At 53.1% G+C, this 20,356-nt stretch overlaps 1 protein-coding gene across 1 annotated transcript in view; it reads left to right on the top strand.

Moving 5' to 3' along the window:
• Positions 1 to 9,075: 9,075 nt before the first annotated feature.
• The window catches only part of SEC11C (SEC11 homolog C, signal peptidase complex subunit), a 33,337-nt gene continuing 22,056 nt past the window's right edge, over positions 9,076 to 20,356 (top strand). The window contains exon 1 of the mRNA XM_075343321.1: positions 9,076 to 9,231. Coding sequence (XP_075199436.1) covers positions 9,190 to 9,231 — 42 coding nt within the window. The 5' untranslated portion in view covers positions 9,076 to 9,189. The remainder of the gene's footprint in view (positions 9,232 to 20,356) is intronic.

Here is a 20,356-nt window from a genome sequence, read left to right as displayed (position 1 = left end):
TTATTGTCCGTGACGCCACCCACGGCTGTGGTGATAATGGTGACACCACTGCTGCTCTGGACGGGGATCCCGGGAGCGGTGACAGGTTGCAGCTTTGTTGTTAGTTTTCCCCTCCGTGGGTAGGGGGTTGGTTGTCCCGGGGCCCGGTGATGGGGTAGGGATGGATGGCAGGCGGGTTACGGGGCCTGGCGAGGTGCAGGGTCGCAGGGGCAGCGCTGTGCCGCACGGCACGGTGGTACTCACTCAGCCCAATGATGAAGACACAGTTCTCGGTAAAACACTCGGCTGGATGGACGGGTCCCACAGACGGCTGCGGTGTTGTTTCTCCCAGCAGGTTGATGGTGACTGCCTTTTCCTGCACCTAAGTACGGTTGATGGTTCCGATGGGTTCCCACCAGTAACCCGCTCCCCAGCTTGGATATGGGCTGGAGGAGCCCCTCTTTGCCCGCAGGCGCTGGCCCTGAGAAACGGGTGCCTTGGCGGTGGCGGTGTCTCCCTCTGTTGGTTGGACTGTTGCCTTCTGTCAGGACTTGACTGTTTGGAAACCCAGGAGGTCCCCTTCACTAACGGATTCGGCAAATTCACGGCGCCTCCTAGTCTTGCCGGGGTCCGAAAAGCCCCTGCCAGATGGTGCTGGCTTCTCTTTGTGTACTGGTCTGGTACCGCCGGGCCACCGCCCGTCCATGGTCCTTACGGTAACTCGGATAGGCCACTCCTGCAGACGGTCACCACCGTCTGCCAACCTTGCTGTTCCGCCCGGGCCACACACCCGGACGCTGTCAGTTAGTTGCTCCACTACCACTTCACCTCCTTCCACTTTCACTGTCAAACTAGACTCTCTGTTTTCCCGCCTCCAGGACTGTGAACTCCTCGGTGGGTGGGACCAACCGCCTGGCCCACCCCCTGGTGTGATCATCAGCCCCTGGAGGAAGGCAACAAGGGTTTTGTGTTCTGACTTCGGTGTGCCTGCTGGGAGTGTGGGGTGAGTGGGTGTTGTGCTCTGTGGCCCCTGGCTTGTCCAGGGCGCCACAAATGCACTCCCCCTCCATGGCCTGTATGCACACTCATATATGTACGCTCACCACGCAAGACTACATTGCTCAACAAAAAGCAGGTTCAAAAGTGTTTAAAATTTGCTCAACAACATTTAGAGAAGCCTGTGAAATACTGTGAGAATATACAGTGGGGAAAACAAGTATTTGATACACTGCCGATTTTGCAAGGTTTCCCATCTACAAAGAATGGAGAGATCTGTAATTTTTATCGTAGGTAACTTCAACTGTGACAGACAGAATAAAATAATCCAGACAATCACATTGTATGATTTTGACAATTAGTTTGCATTTTATTGCATTTGTGACACCCTGGACTAGCCAGGTAGTCACATACATACCAACTTACACACCCACCACCCTAGGCAGTTACAACAGTCAGACAAAAACCCTTGTTGCCTCCCTCCAGGGTCTGATGTCCACACCAGGTGGGGCGGAGCCAGGCGGTTGGCCCCACCCACCGAGGAGTTCACAGGCCTGGAGGCTGGAAAGGAAGTCAGATCAGTTTAGGAGGTGAAAGTGAGAGGAGTAAAACGTCTGCGTGTGTCTGGGTCGGAGCCCAGGCACTGACAGCAAGGTTGGCAGACGGTGGTGGCCGTCTGCAGGAGTTGGTGGAACTCTGCAAAGCCGTAAGGACCGGGGCTGGGCGGTGGCCCACCGGTACCGGACCGAGGAATGGAGTGAAGCCAAGCACACCCAGGCAGGGCCATCGGACCCCGACCAGGCTTGGCGCCGCCGTCAATAGTCAAATCCGAATGTGACAGTAACCCGAGGGGTTTCCTAACAACCAAGTCCCGATTGAAGGCAACCACTCACACCGTGAGGATATACAGCCACCGCCACAGGCTAGAGATCCAAGGGCCAGCGCCTGCGGGCAAATCAGGCTCCTACGGCACATAAACGCCGGGGAGCAGACTACCGGTGGGCAACCACAGGAGTCAGAACAACATTTCTAAAGGTAGAGGGAAAGACAGCCACCATCAGCCGTCCGGGGAGAGCACAACAACAACCCTGCAGCCGGCAGCGGGACCCGTCCATCCGGCCGTTTTGGTTTACCAGAGACTTTGTCAGTGATTGTCTGAGTGAGTACACCAGTGCCGTCCGGCACTGCGCCGTGCTGTCCCTGCAACCCTGCACCTCACCAACCCTGCCTCCCCGTCACACCACCGGGCCCCGGGACCACCAACCCCTACCCACGGAGGGGCAAAACAACATCCCAGCTGCTCCCTACCATCGCTCCCGGGATCCCCGTCACCAGCAGCGGTGGAGCACATCTTCACCACAACCCGTGGGTGGCGTCATGGACTAAATCCCCAAACAAACCACCCCCCTTTTCACTCACGGACGAGGAGCGCCGCGCGAGTCCCCGGATCCGGCCCACCGCTCGAGCCACCGAGCAGCAGCAGCAGTGCCGGACCCGAGCGTTAGCGAGCGCAGCGCCCCGCCGCCTGCGACAACTTGGTGTCACGAACAGGATAGAACCGATCTACCTACCGGTAGAAGTGTGCCTTGCAGTCTCCGCCGGCGGCGTCCGGCTGAAATATTTGAAGCGCCGCCATCTTTGGCGCGAAGATTTCCCACTCGAGCGTCTTCCCCGAGCAGGGAAGGCGCGAAAGCGAAGCTCGCCCCTGAAGAGGGAAGTGCTGAAGAGAACCAAGGCTGGACGGATGGCGTCCTGCCTCATGTAACCGAGGCCATAAAAGCAGGGACGCCAGGACTCTGCAACATACCCGGTTCCTGGAAGCAGCTTGCAACATGTCCACACCACCTGAGAGGCCTGAGTCTCCGGAGCCTGCCCCCGGGACGGCGGCGTGGCTGAAAACCCAAGTGATGCTGCTGTGCTGTCATAACCGGGCCCAGGTACGGGACATGCTGGATTGCTGGACCGCTGAGATGGAGGAGCTGGCTGTGGTCGTGCGGGCGCATGAAATAGAGGCCATGCTGGAAGAGCTGGTGAGTGACCCACGCCCTTGTGTCCCAGAGGGACCGGCCGCGAAGGATTCGGTCTATCCCTGGCCACTGCAGGGCCCGCTCCATCGCCCGTGCTAGCCGCCCGTGCCGCCTCGCCCAGCCCGCCGTCCCCGATGGAAGTGGCGGAGCCCGCGCTGATGCCCCGCCAGGGCCCGGAGGCCCGAGAGGACGCAAGCCCACCAATAGCTGGAATAGTTGACTCAGAAGAACCGATGGCGGGCCTCCGTATACCGACCAATGATGGATCGCCTGCCACTGAGGAACCGCAAGTCTGGGCTCAGTTAGAAACCGTTTCAGTCCTGCCAGGTCCCGTCATCAGTCCCCTAGAGTCAGATGACAGTGGCTCGGGAGCTGACACGGAGCCTGTCTCAGAGGAAGAGGGAATCTTCGGCCTGTATGATATGGAGGCCACCAAAATCCCTCGGAGTGGAAATAACGGATGCCGGGCGGCCCTTCCCCATCGCGCCTGCCAGGTGCTGGAAGGAATGGAGCCTGTGTTTCTTCACCTGGAGCCAGGCGAGGGGTACGGAAGTGAGCAATAAAGGCAGCGGTTCACCGTTGCACCCTGTTGTCCCCGTTGGGACCCTCTGCCGTATGTTGATTGCTCCTGATGTGAGTGAATGAAAATTAATCAAACCGAAAAATCACCAGATTACCGTCCGAGAAGAGAACCGTTCCCGTTGGGACTGGAGTAGCCCCTTTTGTTAAGTTAACTCCCCATACCCACATGAGAAACTCCTCATGGACATGGCTGAGAACTTGCAGGCCACCCACGAACTTGTGGGCTTGTAAATAATGTTGTGGGATGGATACTGTTGCCGCCTCCGGAGAGGCTGATTTGGAGGATGGGCCTGGAGGAAAGTGATGGCCCAGGCCCACCACTACCGTAACCGGTGGCGATCCTCCGGGGGTCAGGGGTTCCCCCTTGAACGTGGGGTCCCCTGAAGTGACAGTCGGGTGCGAGTGACTGTACCCGTCCCCGCTCGGGCAGCCTGAACCTGGACTGGGGTAAAGGTGTGCTGCCCACTTCTTAGGCTGCTTTCACACCTCCGGTTTCTGCAATGCGGCACAATCCGGCCACTTTGCAGGAAAATCGCAACCGTTTTTTTTTTGCTGCCGGTTGCGTTTTTTCTGCATAGACTTTAATTAGTGCCGCAAGGCCTTGCGTTCCATCCGGTTTTTGCCGCATGCGGCAGATTTAGCCGATGCGGCGGCCGGATGGAACGTTGCCTGGCACGTTTTTTCGTGCGGCAAAAAAAAACCGCATCGCGCCGCATTCGGCCGATGCGGCGCATTTTTCAATGCATGCCTATGGCGGCCGGATGCGGCGCGATGCGGCAATAACCGCATGCGGTTTTTGCCACTGCGCATGCTCAGTAGCATGCCACAAGCGGCAAAAACCGGACTGGCCGCAAAGGAAAAACTTATGCAAAGGATGCGGTGTTTTCACCGCATCCGTTGCATAGCTTGCACAGCCGGATTGAGCCGCAGAGCTCAAGCCGGATGTGTGAAAGCAGCCTAAGGGGCAGCATCAGGGCTAGGTTGCTTGGGTGGGAGAGCGGAAGACATCCGTCCGTCCGTTATTAAAAATGTTTATGTGTGTTGTAACGTTTAAGAGGACCTAAAGTATGCTTATGTTTCATGTTTTACCGTTTTTCCCATGTTATTTATATTTTTGCAGTTTGAAAAATAAAACCGGTGATGGACAGGCAGCCCGCGGACGGTCTGCATTTTACCAAGGGGGAATGTGACGCCCTGGACTAGCCAGGTGGTCACATGCATACCAACATACACCCCCCCACCCTAGACAGTTACAACAGTCAGACAAAAACCCCTGTTGCCTCCCTCCAGGGTCTGATGTCCACACCAGGTGGGGCGGAGCCAGGCGGTTGGCCCCACCCACCGAGGAGTTCACAGGTCTGGAGGCGGAAAAAGGAAGTCAGATCAGTTTAGGACGTGAAAGTGAGAGGAGTAAAACATCTGTGTGTGCCTGGGTAGGAGCCCAGGCACTGACAGCAAGGTTGGCAGACGGTGGTGGCCGTCTGCAGGAGTTGGTGGAACTCTGCAAAGCCGTAAGGACCGGGGCTGGGCGGTGGCCCACCGGTACCGAACCGGGGAGCGGAGTGAAGCTAAGCACACACAGGTAGGGCCATCGGACCCCGACCAGGCTTGGAGCCGCTGTCAATAGTCAAATCCGAATGTGACAGTAACCCCAAGGGTTTCCTAACAACCAAGTCCCGATTGAAGGCAACCGCTCACACCGTGAGGATATACAGCCACCGCCACAGGCTAGAGATCCAAGGGCCAGCGCCTGCGGGCAAAACGGGCTCCTATGGCACATAAACGCCGGGGAGCAGACTACCGGTGGGCAACCACAGGAGTCAGAACAACATTTCTAAAGTTGCAGGGAAAGACAGCCACCATCAGCCGTCCGGGGAGAGCACAACAACAACACTGCAGCCGCCTGCGGGACCCGTCCATCCGGCCGTTTTGGCTTACCAGAGACTTTGTCAGTGATTGTCTGAGTGAGTACACCAGTGCCGTCCGGCACCGCGCCGCGCTGTCCCTGCAACCCTGCACCTCACCAACCCTGCCTCCCCGTCACACCACCGGGCCCCGGAACCACCAACCCCTACCCACGGAGGAGGAAAACAACATCCCAGCTGCTCCCTACCATCGCTCCCGGGATCCCCGTCACCAGCAGCGGTGGTGCCCATCTTCACCACAACCCGTGGGTGGCATCACTGACTAAATCCCCAAACAAACCCCCCCCCCTTTTCACTCATGGGCGAGGAGTCCCCGAATCCGGCCCACCGCTCGAGCCACCGAGCAGCAGCAGCGCCGGACCCGAGCGTTAGCGAGCGCAGCGCCCCGCCGCCCGCGACACATTAAATAAATATTTGATCACCAACCAACCAGCAAGAATTCTGCCTCTCACAGACCTGTTATTTTTTCTTTAAGAAGCTCCTTCTCTGCACTCATTACCTGTATTAATTGCACCTGTTTAAAAAACACCTGTCCACATACTCAATCCTTCACACTCCAACCTCTACACCATGGCCAAGACCAAAGAGCTGTTTGAGGACACCAGGGACAAAATTGTAGACCTGTACAAGGCTGTGATGGGCTACAGGACAATAGGCAAGCAGCTTGGTGAGAAGACAACAACTGTTGGTGGAATTATTAGAAAATGGGAGAAACACAAGACGGCTGTCAATCTTTCTCAGTCTGGGGCTCCATGCCAGATCTGATTCTGAGAAAGGTCAGGAATCAGCCCCAAATTACACAGCAGGACCTGGTAAATGACCTGAAGAGAGCTGGAACCACAGTCTCAAAGATGACTGTTAGTAACACACTATGCCGTCATGGATACAATCCTGCATGCCACGCAAGGTTCCCCTTCTATCACCAGCACATGTCCAGGCCCATTTGAAGTTTATCAATGATCATCTGGATGATATAGAGGAGACATGGGAGAAGGTCATGAGGTCAGGGGAGACCAAAATAGAACTTTTTGGTATCATCTCCAATTGTCGTCGAAGAAAAGGATATGTACAACTCCAAGAGCACTGTTCCAACCGTGAAAACACCATACTTTGGGAGTGCTTTTCTGCAAAGGGGACAGAACAACTGCACCGTATTAAAGGGTGGATGGATGGAGTCATGTCTCATGAGATTTTGGCCAACAACCTCCTTTCCTCAGTAAGAGCATTGTAGATGGCTCTTGGCTGGGTCTTCAAGCATGACAATAACCTGTAACACACAGCCAGGGCAACTAAGGAGCGGTTCCGGAAGAAGCATTTCAAGGTCCCGGAGTGGACTAGCCAGTCTACAGACCTGAACCCAATAGAAAATCTTTGGAAATAGCTGAAACTCAATGTTTCCTAATGATGGCCCCTGGACCCTGAAAGATCTGTAGAAGATCTCTATGGAGGAGTCACCAAAATCCATGCCGCAGTGTGTGCAAACCTGGTCAAGAACTACAGGAAATGTCCGACCTTTGTACCTGCAAACAAAGGTTTCCACCAAATATTAACTTCTGTTTTTCTATTGGATCAAATACTTATTTCATGCAATAAAATACAAAGTAGTTATCTGAAAATCATACAATTTGATGTTTTAGATTTTTTTTTATTCTGTCTGTCACAGTTGAAGTTACCTATGATAAAAATAACAGACCTCTCCATTCTTTGTAGGTGGAAAAAGTTGCAAAATCGGCAGTGCGTCAAATACTTATTTTCCTCACTGTAATTGAAGGAAGGATGAATGCACAAATGTACCGAGACATTCTTGATAAAAATCTGCTGCCCCCTCTCAGTGTATTAAAAGGAGGGATTGCAATACACTCTGGAAGACACATAGAGGAAGGCCTCAATAAATGTGTGGACAATTTTAAAAAAAGTGGCACTGCTACACTGGTAATGCCAATGCACGTGTTTAGTGTTTGGGCCTGTGTGTGGGTAATTGCATATTTCCACTTGCATTCCAAGGCCTGGACAGACAGCTGCATGCTGCGCTGGGACTAGGAAGTGGACATGGTTCAGGATGGTGTATGCGAATGTGCAATGACAGGTGCAGGGTGGGAGGCATCCGCGCCTGTGTCCTGGACAGGGGATTGCCAAGCCCATAGTATGGGGAAGAGGCAGTGGGGTCACCCGCAGACAGTGATTACGGACCCAGGCGCTCAGCGTGTTTGGATGATATGCTTGAGCATGCTGGTAGTGGTCTGCCCCTATTAAGCTTGGTACGGCATAGTTTGCAAATTACCTTTTTTCTATCATCCGCACTTTCTTTAAAAAAAAGCACCAGACTGGGAAACACCTAACCTTTGGTCTGGGATCTTGCTGCCTGTGGGTGCTTTGGGTTACAGTTGCCTGCCTTCTCCCTCTTGTCTCCTCACTGCCCGTTGTGGTGCTGAATCCTTCCCCCTCTGCACTGCTGTGCTTGCTCGACATGCCACCTTGCTAGGTTGGGTCAGTGACTTAATCGTCCACCACCTCGTCTTCCACTAACATACTCTGGTCCTCCTCCTGACATGTTAACCCAGAATCTTGGCCATCAGCGGGACGTCCACTTCTCCATCGCATAACGCCCGGCCTACACTTTTTTAAATAGGTACACTACAGTTCAAAAGTTTAGGGTCACTTAGATATTTCCTTATTTTTGAAAGAAAAGGGTATTTTTTGTTAATGAAGCTAACATTAAACATAAGTCCACTCTATACATTGTAATGTGGTAATGACTATTCTAGCTCCAAACGTCTGGTTTTAATGCAATATCTACATAGGTGTATAGAGGCCCATTTCCAACAACCACCTCTCCAGTGTTCTAACGGTACATTGTGTTTGCTGTGTTAGAAGGCTAATGGATGTTTAGAAATCCCTTGTGCAAGTATGTTAGCACAGCTGAAAACAGTTTTGCTGATTAGAGAAGCTATAAAATTGACCTTCCTTTGAGCTAGTTGAGAATCTGGAGCATTACATTTGTTGGTTTCATTAAACTCTCAAAATGGCCAGAAAAAGAGAACTTTCATGTGAATTTTTTTGGCCGTGGGAAACTAACAGGTCAAATATTCGGCTTTGCTGAGCCCGTTAATTCATCACAATTGATATTTCATTTTTGCAGGGGGGGAAAAAAAAAAAAAGAGAACTCGCTCCTTGAATCATACTCCTTAGATCACAGTCACTAAGGGGTTAAATGACACCAGGGTTGATGATGCTCTAAATTTTAGTTCTACAAAAATTGGAATAAACAGTGGCTTTCCCAGATTGCCCTGGTGCTTAGCCTTGTCCATCAAACAACTTTCCCAGGGTATAAATGTTGAGGTCACAATAAGCACAGGACCACGAGGACCCCATGACAACTCTGCTGGCTGCACCTGCCGCGTTTTCCTCCTCCTCTCCTCACTGGGGTCACTTTATGTAGTAAAACCGGCGAAATGCATTGTGGGCGGTGTAGTTCTTTACAGGCTGAGGCGACCGTGCGTCTGACTCGGCCGGACTACAATTCCCGTCATCCTTTGCGAGCGGCCTATGAACGAGTACCACATGGACCAGGGGGGAGACGGGGAGGGGATGTTGGCAGTTGGCGGCGCCTCCTCTGCTGCCAGCTTCTGGATAGTGGCAGCAGCTGCCACCGAGCGCCCCGTCCCCCGCCGTCCTCCGACATGGATCTGTTCGGGGATCTCCGGAGAATGAACAAGAGGCAGGTGAGTGCAGCAGCCGGGGCCGCACGGGGCCACACAGCGCCGCCAGCAGGGGCCACACTCACAAAAGTTCCGGGTGCTGCTGGGAAGTGGGGGCCGGGTGATGGCAGCGCGCTAGCACTCTGCACTGACACCGGGGGCTTATTGTTTTTGCATTTATTTTTTTTTTGATCATTTTATAGATGAGAACGATCTGCTTTTTATATGTTATCTATATTTGTTTATTTGCACCATGTATGTGTGTGTGTGTGTGTGTGTGTATATATATATATGTATATATATATATATATATACATACATACATACATACATATACACACACACACACACACACACACACACACACACACACACACACACACACACACACACCCCCCGTGCTGTACATGTGTAAAATATAATATAGAAATTTCTCCGCTGTTTCTATACTACAATAACAAATAATGCTGACCCGTCCCTTTAAATTGAGTCCTAACCGCTATGACCTGGGTACATCCTGATAGGACCGCTGCAGCCCATGATTAGCTGCAGCGGTCATGTGTCAGTTTCCTTTTGGTGAGCGGTGGGGATTTATAAGGTGTTAAATAGGAAATATCCCTAATGGCATTTCTGGTTTTGTCTGTTTTGAGGTGAGTGCAATTTATAACATTACTTTTTCAGGACTTGTATGGGGGGGGCCCCCTCTGCTCATGTATGGGGGGGCCCCCTCTGCTCATGTATGGGGGGGCCCCCTCTGCTCATGTATGGGGCCCCCCCTTTCCGCTCACGTGTATGGAGGGCCCCCCTTTCCGCTCACGTGTATGGAGGGCCCCCCTTTCCGCTCTCGTGTATGGAGGGGCTCCCCCCTTCTGCTCCGCTCTCGTGTATGGAGGGGCTCCCCCCTTCTGCTCCGCTCTCGTGTATGGAGGGGCTCCCCCCTTCTGCTCCGCTCTCGTGTATGGAGGGGCTCCCCCCTTCTGCTCCGCTCTCGTGTATGGAGGGGCTCCCCCCTTCCGCTCCACTCTCGTGTATGGAGGGGCTCCCCCTTCCGCTCCACTCTCGTGTATGGAGGGGCTCCCCCCTTCCGCTCCGCTCTCGTGTATGGAGGGGCTCCCCCCTTCCGCTCCGCTCTCGTGTATGGAGGGGCTCCCCACTTCCGCTCTCGTGTATGGAGTGGCCCCCCTTTCTGCTCCGCTCTCGTGTATGGAGGGGGCCCCGCCTTTCTGCTCCGCTGTTGTGTATGGTGGGGGCCCCCCCTTTCTTGTCCGCTGTCGTGTATGGAGGGGCCCCCTCTTCCGCTCCGCTGTCGTTAATGGAGGGGCCCCCTCTTCCGCTCCGCTGTCGTGTATGGAGGGGGCCCCCCCCTTCCGCTCCGCTGTCGTGTATGGAGGGGGCCCCCTCTTCCGCTCCGCTGTCGTGTATGGAGGGGGCCCCCCCCTTCCGCTCCGCTGTCGTGTATGGAGGGGCCCCCCCCCTTCCGCTCCGCTGTCGTGTATGGAGGGGGCCCCCCCTTCCGCTCCGCTGTCGTGTATGGAGGGGCCCCCCCTTCCGCTCCGCTGTCGTGTATGGAGGGGGCCCCCCCCTTCCGCTCCGCTGTCGTGTATGGAGGGGGCCCCCCCTTCCGCTCCGCTGTCGTGTATGGAGGGGGCCCCCCCTTCCGCTCCGCTGTCGTGTATGGAGGGGGCCCCCCCTTCCGCTCCGCTGTCGTGTATGGAGGGGGCCCCCCCCCTTCCGCTCCGCTGTCGTGTATGGAGGGGGCCCCCCCCTTCCGCTCCGCTGTCGTGTATGGAGGGGGCCCCCCCCCTTCCGCTCTCGTGTATGGAGGGGCCCCCTCTTATGCTCCGCTGTCGTGTATGGAGGAGGCCCCCCCTTCCGCTCTCGTGTATGGAGGGGCCCCCTCTTATGCTCCGCTGTCGTGTATGGAGGGGGCCCCCCCCTTCCGCTCCGCTGTCGTGTATGGAGGGGGCCCCCCTCTTCCGCTCCGCTGTCGTGTATGGAGGGGGCCCCCCCCTTCCGCTCCGCTGTCGTGTATGGAGGGGGGCCCCCCCCTTCCGCTCCGCTGTCGTGTATGGAGGGGGCCCCCCCCTTCCGCTCCGCTGTCGTGTATGGAGGGGGCCCCCCCTTCCGCTCCGCTGTCGTGTATGGAGGGGGCCCCCCCTTCCGCTCTCGTGTATGGAGGGGCCCCCTCTTATGCTCCGCTGTCGTGTATGGAGGAGGCCCCCCCTTCCGCTCTCGTGTATGGAGGGGCCCCCTCTTATGCTCCGCTGTCGTGTATGGAGGGGCCCCCCCCTTCCGCTCCGCTCTCGTGTATGGAGGGGCCCCCTCTTATGCTCCGCTGTCGTGTATGGAGGGGCCCCCCTTCTGCTCTTGTGTGGGAGAAAGCTCCTATATTATTTTTCTATTGGAAAATCTCATATTCCTTTTCTCCTTTTCTTCCTTTTCTCAGGAGCCCCCCTTTGCTGATCCGCTATACAAGGGCTGATGGCTCATTAATAGGAAGCGTTTATCGGCTTTCTCCCCCGTACGGCCGCGGTGATGACTGAGTATCCTGAATTATACCAGTGTCGGGGCACATTAAATTTCACTATCATTACGCCGGCTTCTCCTGCAGCCTCAGACGCATCAGCCCTAATAATTTCACCTCCAATCATTTCCCCATATGCTGCGCCATAATAATCATTGCAGTTTATCGGGTGTGTTAGAGCCGTGAATGCGGCCATCACTCCTGCAGCGCTCGCGGTATTCTAAAAGGGACCCTCGCCCGTTATCTACTCCGGCCTATGGCGTGAGCAGGGTGACCCCAGGATCCGAAAATGTCTGTGCTGGGACCTTACTAATCCACCTATCCCAAGATCGGGGCTCTGTATTCTCCGTTATTATGCAGCACTGACACGCCATTCATTCTCTATGGGACTGCCATATGGAAAAACTTGAAAACAACTTTATAGGTTTTTCTTTTTTCCCTTTTGAACAGTGGTGTTGCTTTTCACATATTTTTTTGTAACCTTATCCCAAATTTTGTAGGGGGTCACATTGATAGGGCACAAATTAATTAGAAGTGGGTGAGTACTGAAGCCCCATATCAACAGGGGTTCTTAATCCTCATAGCCTGCCCTACTGAACTCACTGTATATGTAATTATGCAGCAGGAGACTCTGGATGAACAGAGTCCTTGAATGGGTCTATGATGTAGCCTCCTAGCCAGGATGAGCGGAGAAGGGAAACTATGAAAAGGATGCTGCAGGTCACAGGGATTCTCAGAATCGGTGAGGCTCCCAACCAAAGGATTGATTAAAAAAATGTACCCTTACAATAGTGCATTGGATGACCTGTCACTTACCATAACCATGTTTGTTTTGTTTTGGGTTTTTTTCTTACCTGGTGTTGATGCCGCTGTTCTCCTGAATCCGGCGTTGTTTTTCTTTTCTTCTTGCGCCTCTCCTTTCCTGAGATACGGCTCCTTATTCCCTATGTATAAATCTAGCCTTGTTACCTAGTGGGTGTGTCTCTCGAGAAGACAGCCCCCGAGGGGCATTGATGGCCACTCCCATTTCTCTTAAGACTAGATTGATATACCGGGTAGATGGGGCCATATCTCAGGAACAGAGAGGCGCAGGAAGAAAAGATAAACTGCACCGGATTCAGGAGAACAGCGGCATTTACACCAGGCAAAATAAATTACATTTTTTTAGTGAGTGACAGATCCATTTAAATGTCAGGAGGGCATAAGTTAGCAAAATATCTTCAAATCTAACATTGTTGCTTCAAACTATATAATGTACTAAAGTTGGAGACCTCCTTTTAGGGCAACCGTTGCAGTGCCTGCTAATTGTCAGTGCTTTACCCTCACTATTAAGATGGAGGTGGTCCTCTAAGACCCCCCCCCCCGCATGTGATATAAATGCTGCTGTTCGCCTGAATCCGGCGCTGTTTTTATTTTCTTCCTGCGCCTCTCCATTCCTGAGATACGGCTCCATGTTCCCTGTCTATAAATCTAGCCTTGTGCCAAGTGGGTGTGGTTCTAAAGAAGACAACCACTGAGGAGAGTTTGACCACTCCCACTTCTCTAAGAAGACTAGACTGACATACCGGGAAGATGGGCTCATATCTCAGGAATGGAGAGGCACAGGAAGAAAAGAAAAACAGCACCGGATTCAGGAGAATAGCGGGATTTACACCAGGCAAAAATAAATTAGGTTTTATAACGAGTGACAAATCCCTTTAAATGTCAGGAGGGCATAAGTTAACAAAATATCTTCAAATAAATCTAACCTTCAAACTATATAACATACTAAAGTTGGAGTCCTCCTTTAGGGCAGCTGTTTGCAGTGGCTACTGATTGTCAGGGCTTTACTCTCACTATTGGGATGGAGGTGGTCCTCTAAGACACCCCCTGCATGCTATATAAATGCTGCTGTTCTCCTGAATCCGGCGCTGTTTTCATTTTCTTCCTGCGCCTCTCTATTCCTGAGATACGGCTCCTCCTTCCCTGTCTATAGATCTAGCCTTGTTCCAAGTGGGCGTGGATCTCAAGAAGACAACCCCTGAGGAGAGTTTGACCACTCCCACTTCTCTAAGAAGATTAGATTGATATACCGGGAAGATGGGGTCATATCTCATGAACGGAGAGGCGCAGGAAGAAAAGAAAAACAGCGCCGGATTCAGGAGAACAGCGGCATTTACACCAGGCAAAATAAATTACATTTTATAGCGAGTGACAGATCCCTTTAAATGTCATAAGTTAGCAAAATATCTTGAAATGCATCTAACCTTGTAGCTTCAATTATAATGTACTAAAGTTGGAGTCCTCCTTTAGGGCAACCGTTTTCAGTGGCTGCTCATTGTCAGGGCTTTACCCTCACTATTGGGATGGAGATGGTCCTCTAAGACGCCCCCTGCATGTGATATAAATGGCAGCAGCGTTGTTGGCCCAGTCCTCTGCCGAAAGCTGTGATTAAAGCCCCCGGTGACTTGCCGAGCGCTAAGCAATCTATCACAGCCTTCTTAGCCATTCCTCAGGTCTCAGCAGGCCGGCATTTATTTTCTGATGTATTTAGCCGCATTACAATGCAGGGAACGTCGGAGTGTTTTGTATTGTTTTCGGTGCCTTTTCCACTCGTCTCCCCGCGGCGAGGCTGTAAAGAGCCTTTTATGCACATAATTCCTGCCTGGTTACTGCGAAATAAAGGAAGGAGCCCGTCACCGTGTAATAGTGATCTGAACGGGGAGCGTGAGCCCCCGGCTGAGGATTGCGCCGACCATCACTTCCACACTCTCTTATATAATATCGAATACCCCCCCCCCCCTCCCGAAAAATACTTTATGATCCCTAATCTCTGGGACCAGCACCAACGCTAAAAATGAAGGGGCTGGTGTTGGGCGGCGTCCCCACGTTTTTCCTGATCCGCCATGTGTCTAGGGTGCCGCCATGCTCTCAATTCATTGACATCCGAAGGGGTCAGCAACCTGCGGCACTCCAGCTCTTATGGAACTACAGTTCCCAGACTTCCCTGACAGCGGAAGGCTAGCCCTATTTTATGGTCAGTGGGGTCTGTCCTCTGGGACCCCATAACAATCCGAAAGGGAACTGTGTCACGGCTTAAACCCTGTGGCATGACGTAGCGGACCCCCGACTGACTGCGCAGTAAAATTTACAGGGGGATGCAACTCCACACTACACTTTACAATAACTGTTCACCGAGGGTTAGGAAAGCCGGACCCTTCCCCATTATCTGCTCCGTGTACGGCTGCACTAATCCCGCAGCCTCAGACATCCAGCGCCGTACGACAGTGTAAGGTCGGCCACATTAGATCTCCACTCGACAGCATGACAGAATTTTAATGAGGACGCTTCTCATTAGTGGCACAGAGCAGCGCTCCTCTGTATGCCAGAGAATCAATACATGTATCATCTGTGCATTAACCTGCACCGGAGCTGTAATCCGCCAGCATCAGTCACTTCTCCGCTCTGCAGCTGCCTGGGGATATGGGGGCCCTCCCTTTGCTCTTGTATCGGGGGGGCTCCCCCTTTGCTCTTGTATGGGGGGGCTCCCCCTTTGCTCTTGTATGGGGGGGCTCCCCCTTTGCTCTTGTATGGGGGGGCTCCCCCTTTGCTCTTGTATGGGGGGGCTCCCCCTTTGCTCTTGTATGGGGGGGCTCCCCCTTTGCTCTTGTATGGGGGGGCTCCCCCTTTGCTCTTGTATGGGGGGCTCCCCCTTTGCTCTTGTATGGGGGGGCCCTCCCTTTGCTCTTGTATCGGGAGGGCCCTCCCTTTGCTCTTGTATCGGGGGGGCCCTCCCTTTGCTCTTGTATCGGGGGGGCCCTCCCTTTGCTCTTGTATCGGGGGGGCCCTCCCTTTGCTCTTGTATCGGGGGGGCCCTCCCTTTGCTCTTGTATCGGGGGGGCCCTCCCTTTTGCTCTTGTATCGGGGGGGCCCTCCCTTTTGCTCTTGTATCGGGGGGGCCCTCCCTTTTGCTCTTGTATCGGGGGGGCCCTCCCTTTTGCTCTTGTATCGGGGGGGCCCTCCCTTTTGCTCTTGTCTGACGCAGTGGATTGGGTATGGTAGCAGAATACAGGCCATAACCAAACCTCAGACAGGTTATAGTTCTATTTTTTTTCCCGGACAACCTATTTGCCGCACAGCTTTCCCAAATCGGTAATGTATAGCAGCTTTGCCAATTCTCCAAATTCGTGGACATATGGATGAGGTCTATCTGCAAAAAAAAATAGAGCCCCTGACCCTCATTGGAAGTCCCTGTAAGAGTCTGAGACCATTGGCCTTGTTACAGCATTGAGAGCCCCCCCGTACTGTTCCAGCAGTTGCCTCGGTTGCCACCATGTTTCCACTGGAGCTTAATGCTCGGTTTGGTTCCCACAGAAGGGCAGTTGAATGGCAAACAGGAAAAAAAAGTGTTGCACTAAGGTTGCACGATAATATTAGGATGTGACTAGGTGCAATTTAGGATTTATGCCCCCAATACAGAGCGGTGCGTTTGCTCTACAGCAAGCAGATGTAATGCATTTCATACAGAGCCTGATGCATTTCTCAGCCGCGGTCCAGACCCGACAGCTACAGCCGAGACCGCTGGTTATAAATGTCTCCAGCTCCCTCGCCGGACACTTCAAGGTCGGAGATTCCTCATCTGGTACTATCGGACGCCGAGCGCTGTGAAAGGGAACCTGGCAGCAGGGTCTTGTATATGGCAGCAGTCGTATTGCTGTAAAGGCACTTGCCACCCTAATTAAAAAAATGATACCTTTTTAGAAAGAGCAGCAATGGGAGAGGAGATATCATTCATGAGGGGCAGATGTTCAGCAGCGGCAGGGAGGAGAAACACTGCAGAGCTCTCAATCAGGAAAGGTGGGGTAAGAGTCATCAGCAGCGGGGAAGGAGGACAGTGAGGATCTGACAGGCTAAGTGGGTGATGATGCAACAGAAGTCAAGAGGGACACAGGAGCTGTCAGTCAGGATAATTGGTCAGAGATGTAGCAGCAGGGAGGAGGGACACTGAGCAGCTGTGATGCAGCAGGGAGGAGGGACACTGAGCAGCTGTGATGCAGCAGGGAGGAGGGACACTGAGCAGCTGTGATGCAGCAGGGAGGAGGGACACTGAGCAGCTGTGATGCAGCAGGGAGGAGGGACACTGAGCAGCTGTGATGCAGCAGGGAGGAGGGACACTGAGCAGCTGTGATGGAGCAGGGAGGAGGGACACTGAGCAGCTGTGATACAGCAGGGAGGAGGGACACTGAGGAGCTGTGATGCAGCAGGGAGGAGGGACACTGAGGAGCTTTCAGTCAGGATAGTTGGTCAGAGATGTAGCAGCAGGAAGGAGGGACACTGAGGAGCTGTATCAGGCTAGGTGGGTGGAGATGCAGCATCAGGGAGGAGGGACACACAGGAACTTTCAGGCCAGGTGGGCAGAGAAGAAGCAACAGGGAGGAGGGACACTGAGGAGCTGTTGGTCTAGATGGGCTGTGATGCCGCAGGAGAGAGGAAGAACACGGATGAACACGCAGGCTAGGTGGGCTGTGATGCAGGGAGCAGAAACGCTGAATGGCAGTTAGGCTATATGGGAGTAGATTGCTCTTAAACTTTCAGCCAGGATTATACAGCTATTCTGACACTGATTATAAAGCAAGCACACCAGCCTCATCAGGTCTAAGATATGTTTAGTAATGTATGTGACACACACAACTTATTAGCACTCTTGTGACATAGTCGCATATGCTGGCACTCTCCATATGTGCCTAATAACGTATTACTTTTACCAGCCCTCACTACTTTGGAAAAGCATCACACTATGTGGGCAGCGTTCGGGGCAGAGGGCCTGGCCAGCAACTGTAGAAGTCAGATGTACGAGTGTTGCTCTCGCCCCAGTGCCTTCCTTGAGTCGCTCTGTGGCGCGGGGCGTCCTGGAAGGCAGAGCTGGAGATGGAGGTGGCACAGATGGGCAGTAATGAGCCAGTTTCCTGGGTAACTCTTGAGCTGGCAGCAGCTGAGCAATTTTTTTTTTTTTTTCCGGCCGCACATTCACTACATCGTGTTCTCAGAGAAAAAAAATAGAAATCTTACTGTACGGAGGAAACGTCTTACACATGGCCCCTTGTACACATCCATTCATCAGCATTGATTTGGAGCGTCGCCCGCACTTGGTGCCAACGCGCAATGATTAATTCCAGCGACGATTATTTAATGATTCTTCATGAACAACGGCGGCGGAGTCAGAGGGCACTGTGCCAGCTGTACGGGGAAAGAAGCCTGTAATGGCAGCGCCCTACTAGTAAATAGTGCCGCTCACAGCAATAGCCATGTAGCACATTGCGATTTTCAAAGCAGGTCCCATGTTGTCAATGGGCATTATTGTAAGCTATAACTAATGCCATTAGTAGTGGTCTTGAGACAGCTCACTGGTTTTACCCATCATGAGATGTTTCTTGTGTGGCACCTTAGTAATGTGATACCTTTTTATCGGACATCAGATGATCCAGCTGATATTATTTTTCACTAAGTGGATTGCTTCCTAATTACTGGTGTAATGACTTCCCATGGCTCTTTGCACCTCTCTTTCTTCATGTGTTCAATACTTTTTTTTCACATTGTAATTTCTCATTATTACACATAATTTATGGACATCTTTGATTTGATCCCTTCGCCTGTGTGGATTGGATGGGTTGTTACCGACATCTGGTGAGAAATTCATGTCAATGGCAGCTTTAGATTTATACCTTTTATATAAAACTAGAAGGTGGCCCGATTCTACGCATCGGGTATTCTAGAATTTACGTATTGTGTAGTTAATGTATGATTTTTGTTATATATATATATATATATATATATGTGTGTGTGTGTTCTTGTGTGTAGTTACCAAGTGTTTGTGTAGGGCGCTGTAAATGTTCTGGGTGTTGTCTGGGTGTGGCGGGGGGTGAGAGCGGTGTTGTTTTGTGTGTTGTGTGTGTTGCGTTGTTTGTGGAGCGCTGTGTGTCTGTAGCGTTGTGTGTGTTGCGGGGTGGGTGTGTGTGTTTTGGGGGGAGGTATGTTTTGTGCAATGTGTGTGTTGTGCGGTATGTTCGTATATTTGTGTGTGCCGCGGTGTTTGTCTGTTGTGTGTTGTGTGTGTGTGTGTATGGCGTTGTCTATGGGTGTCTGTGTAGGGCGGTGTTTGTGGTTCCCTGTGTGTGTGTGTGCGTGTGTGTGTGTGTTTTGGGGGGAGGTGTGCACCCCCCATCGTGCTCCATCCCCCATGCTGCGCACCCCCCATCGTGCTCCATCCCCCATGCTGCGCACCCCCCATCGTGCTCCATCCCCCATGCTGCGCACCCCCCATCGTGCTCCATCCCCCATGCTGCGCACCCCCCATCGTGCTCCATCCCCCATGCTGCGCACTCCCCATCGTGCTCCATCCCCCATGCTGTGCACCCCCCATCGTGCTCCACAGTCACACATCAGACAGTATACACGCACACATTTGATCGCATACACTCACACCCCACTTCTGCCTGTGCCCTCTGGTGTGCGGTCCCAGCAGCTGTGCTGCACGCAGTGCTCCTCTGCCTTCTGCCGACACGCACACACCCGATCGCATACACGCACACACCCGATCACATACACGCGCACACACACATTGACGATATTGCACATACGCGCTCACACTCACAACATCCGGAGATACCACATGCTTCCGGCCGTGTGATCCTCCGGCAGGTCCTGGAAGGTCACTGCACGCACAGTATCGCCGCCGAGAAGCAAGCGATATCACTGGTTGTTGTGAGTGTGTGGATGCGATCTGATGTGTGTGTGAGGTGTGAGTGAGTGTGATCTGATGTGTGTGTTTGTGTGTGTCTGTTCTCATGTGTGTGCGTGTGTGTGTGTTCCGCCGCTGCAGGACCTTGATGCGCTCACCTGGGAGCCGGTGTACGCTGGTAACTATGCTACACAATATTACTCGATGTGTACCATGGTTAGCAGCGTACCCCGCCCCCCGCTCGCACGGGAGCCCACACCAGCGTACGCCGGCAACCCCAGCAATGCGAGGGTATGTGTCGGCTGGGTTGGCGGCTTACGCTGGTGTGGGCTCCCGGGGGTACAGCACTCACCTGGGAGTCGGGGCTCCGTGTCGGTTCGGGGAATGCGTGTGGGGGGCGGGGCCAGAGCGAGCGTGCAATGCGTGAGGGGGGTGGGGCGTGGCCGAGTTGCCAATGTGTGCAGGGGGCCGGGGAGAGAGGCCAATCCGTGCGGGGGGCGGAGCCTGGGCGAGCGGCCAATCCGTGCGGGGGGCGGAGCCGAGGCGAGCGGCCAATGAGTCGCTTGTCGCGGAAGGACAGAATTTTGGAGCAAGACAGACAGACAAAATAAGGCAATTATATATATATAGATTAAAGCCTAGCTCACAACTTATTTTACTCTCTGTATGCATCTAGATGCCGCTGTCAGTATTGACAGCTGGGCTTGATGGATTAAATGTCCATTATCTATCTATATATCAGTACCGCACACACTGCAGTGCGTGTGTGTGTGTGTGTGTGTGTGTGTGTGTATATATAGTAGTACCGTACACACCTCAGTGCCTATGTAGTGTATGTGTGTGTATAATATATATATATACATTCATTCATTCATTCATTCATTCATACACACAAACACGTTGGTCGA

The sequence above is a fragment of the Anomaloglossus baeobatrachus genome, chromosome 1, assembly GCF_048569485.1.
Source record: "Anomaloglossus baeobatrachus isolate aAnoBae1 chromosome 1, aAnoBae1.hap1, whole genome shotgun sequence".
Taxonomy (NCBI): Eukaryota; Metazoa; Chordata; class Amphibia; order Anura; family Aromobatidae; genus Anomaloglossus; species Anomaloglossus baeobatrachus.
The sequence above is the reverse complement of the archived record's forward strand: the minus strand, read 5'-3'. Positions and strand labels throughout refer to the sequence as shown.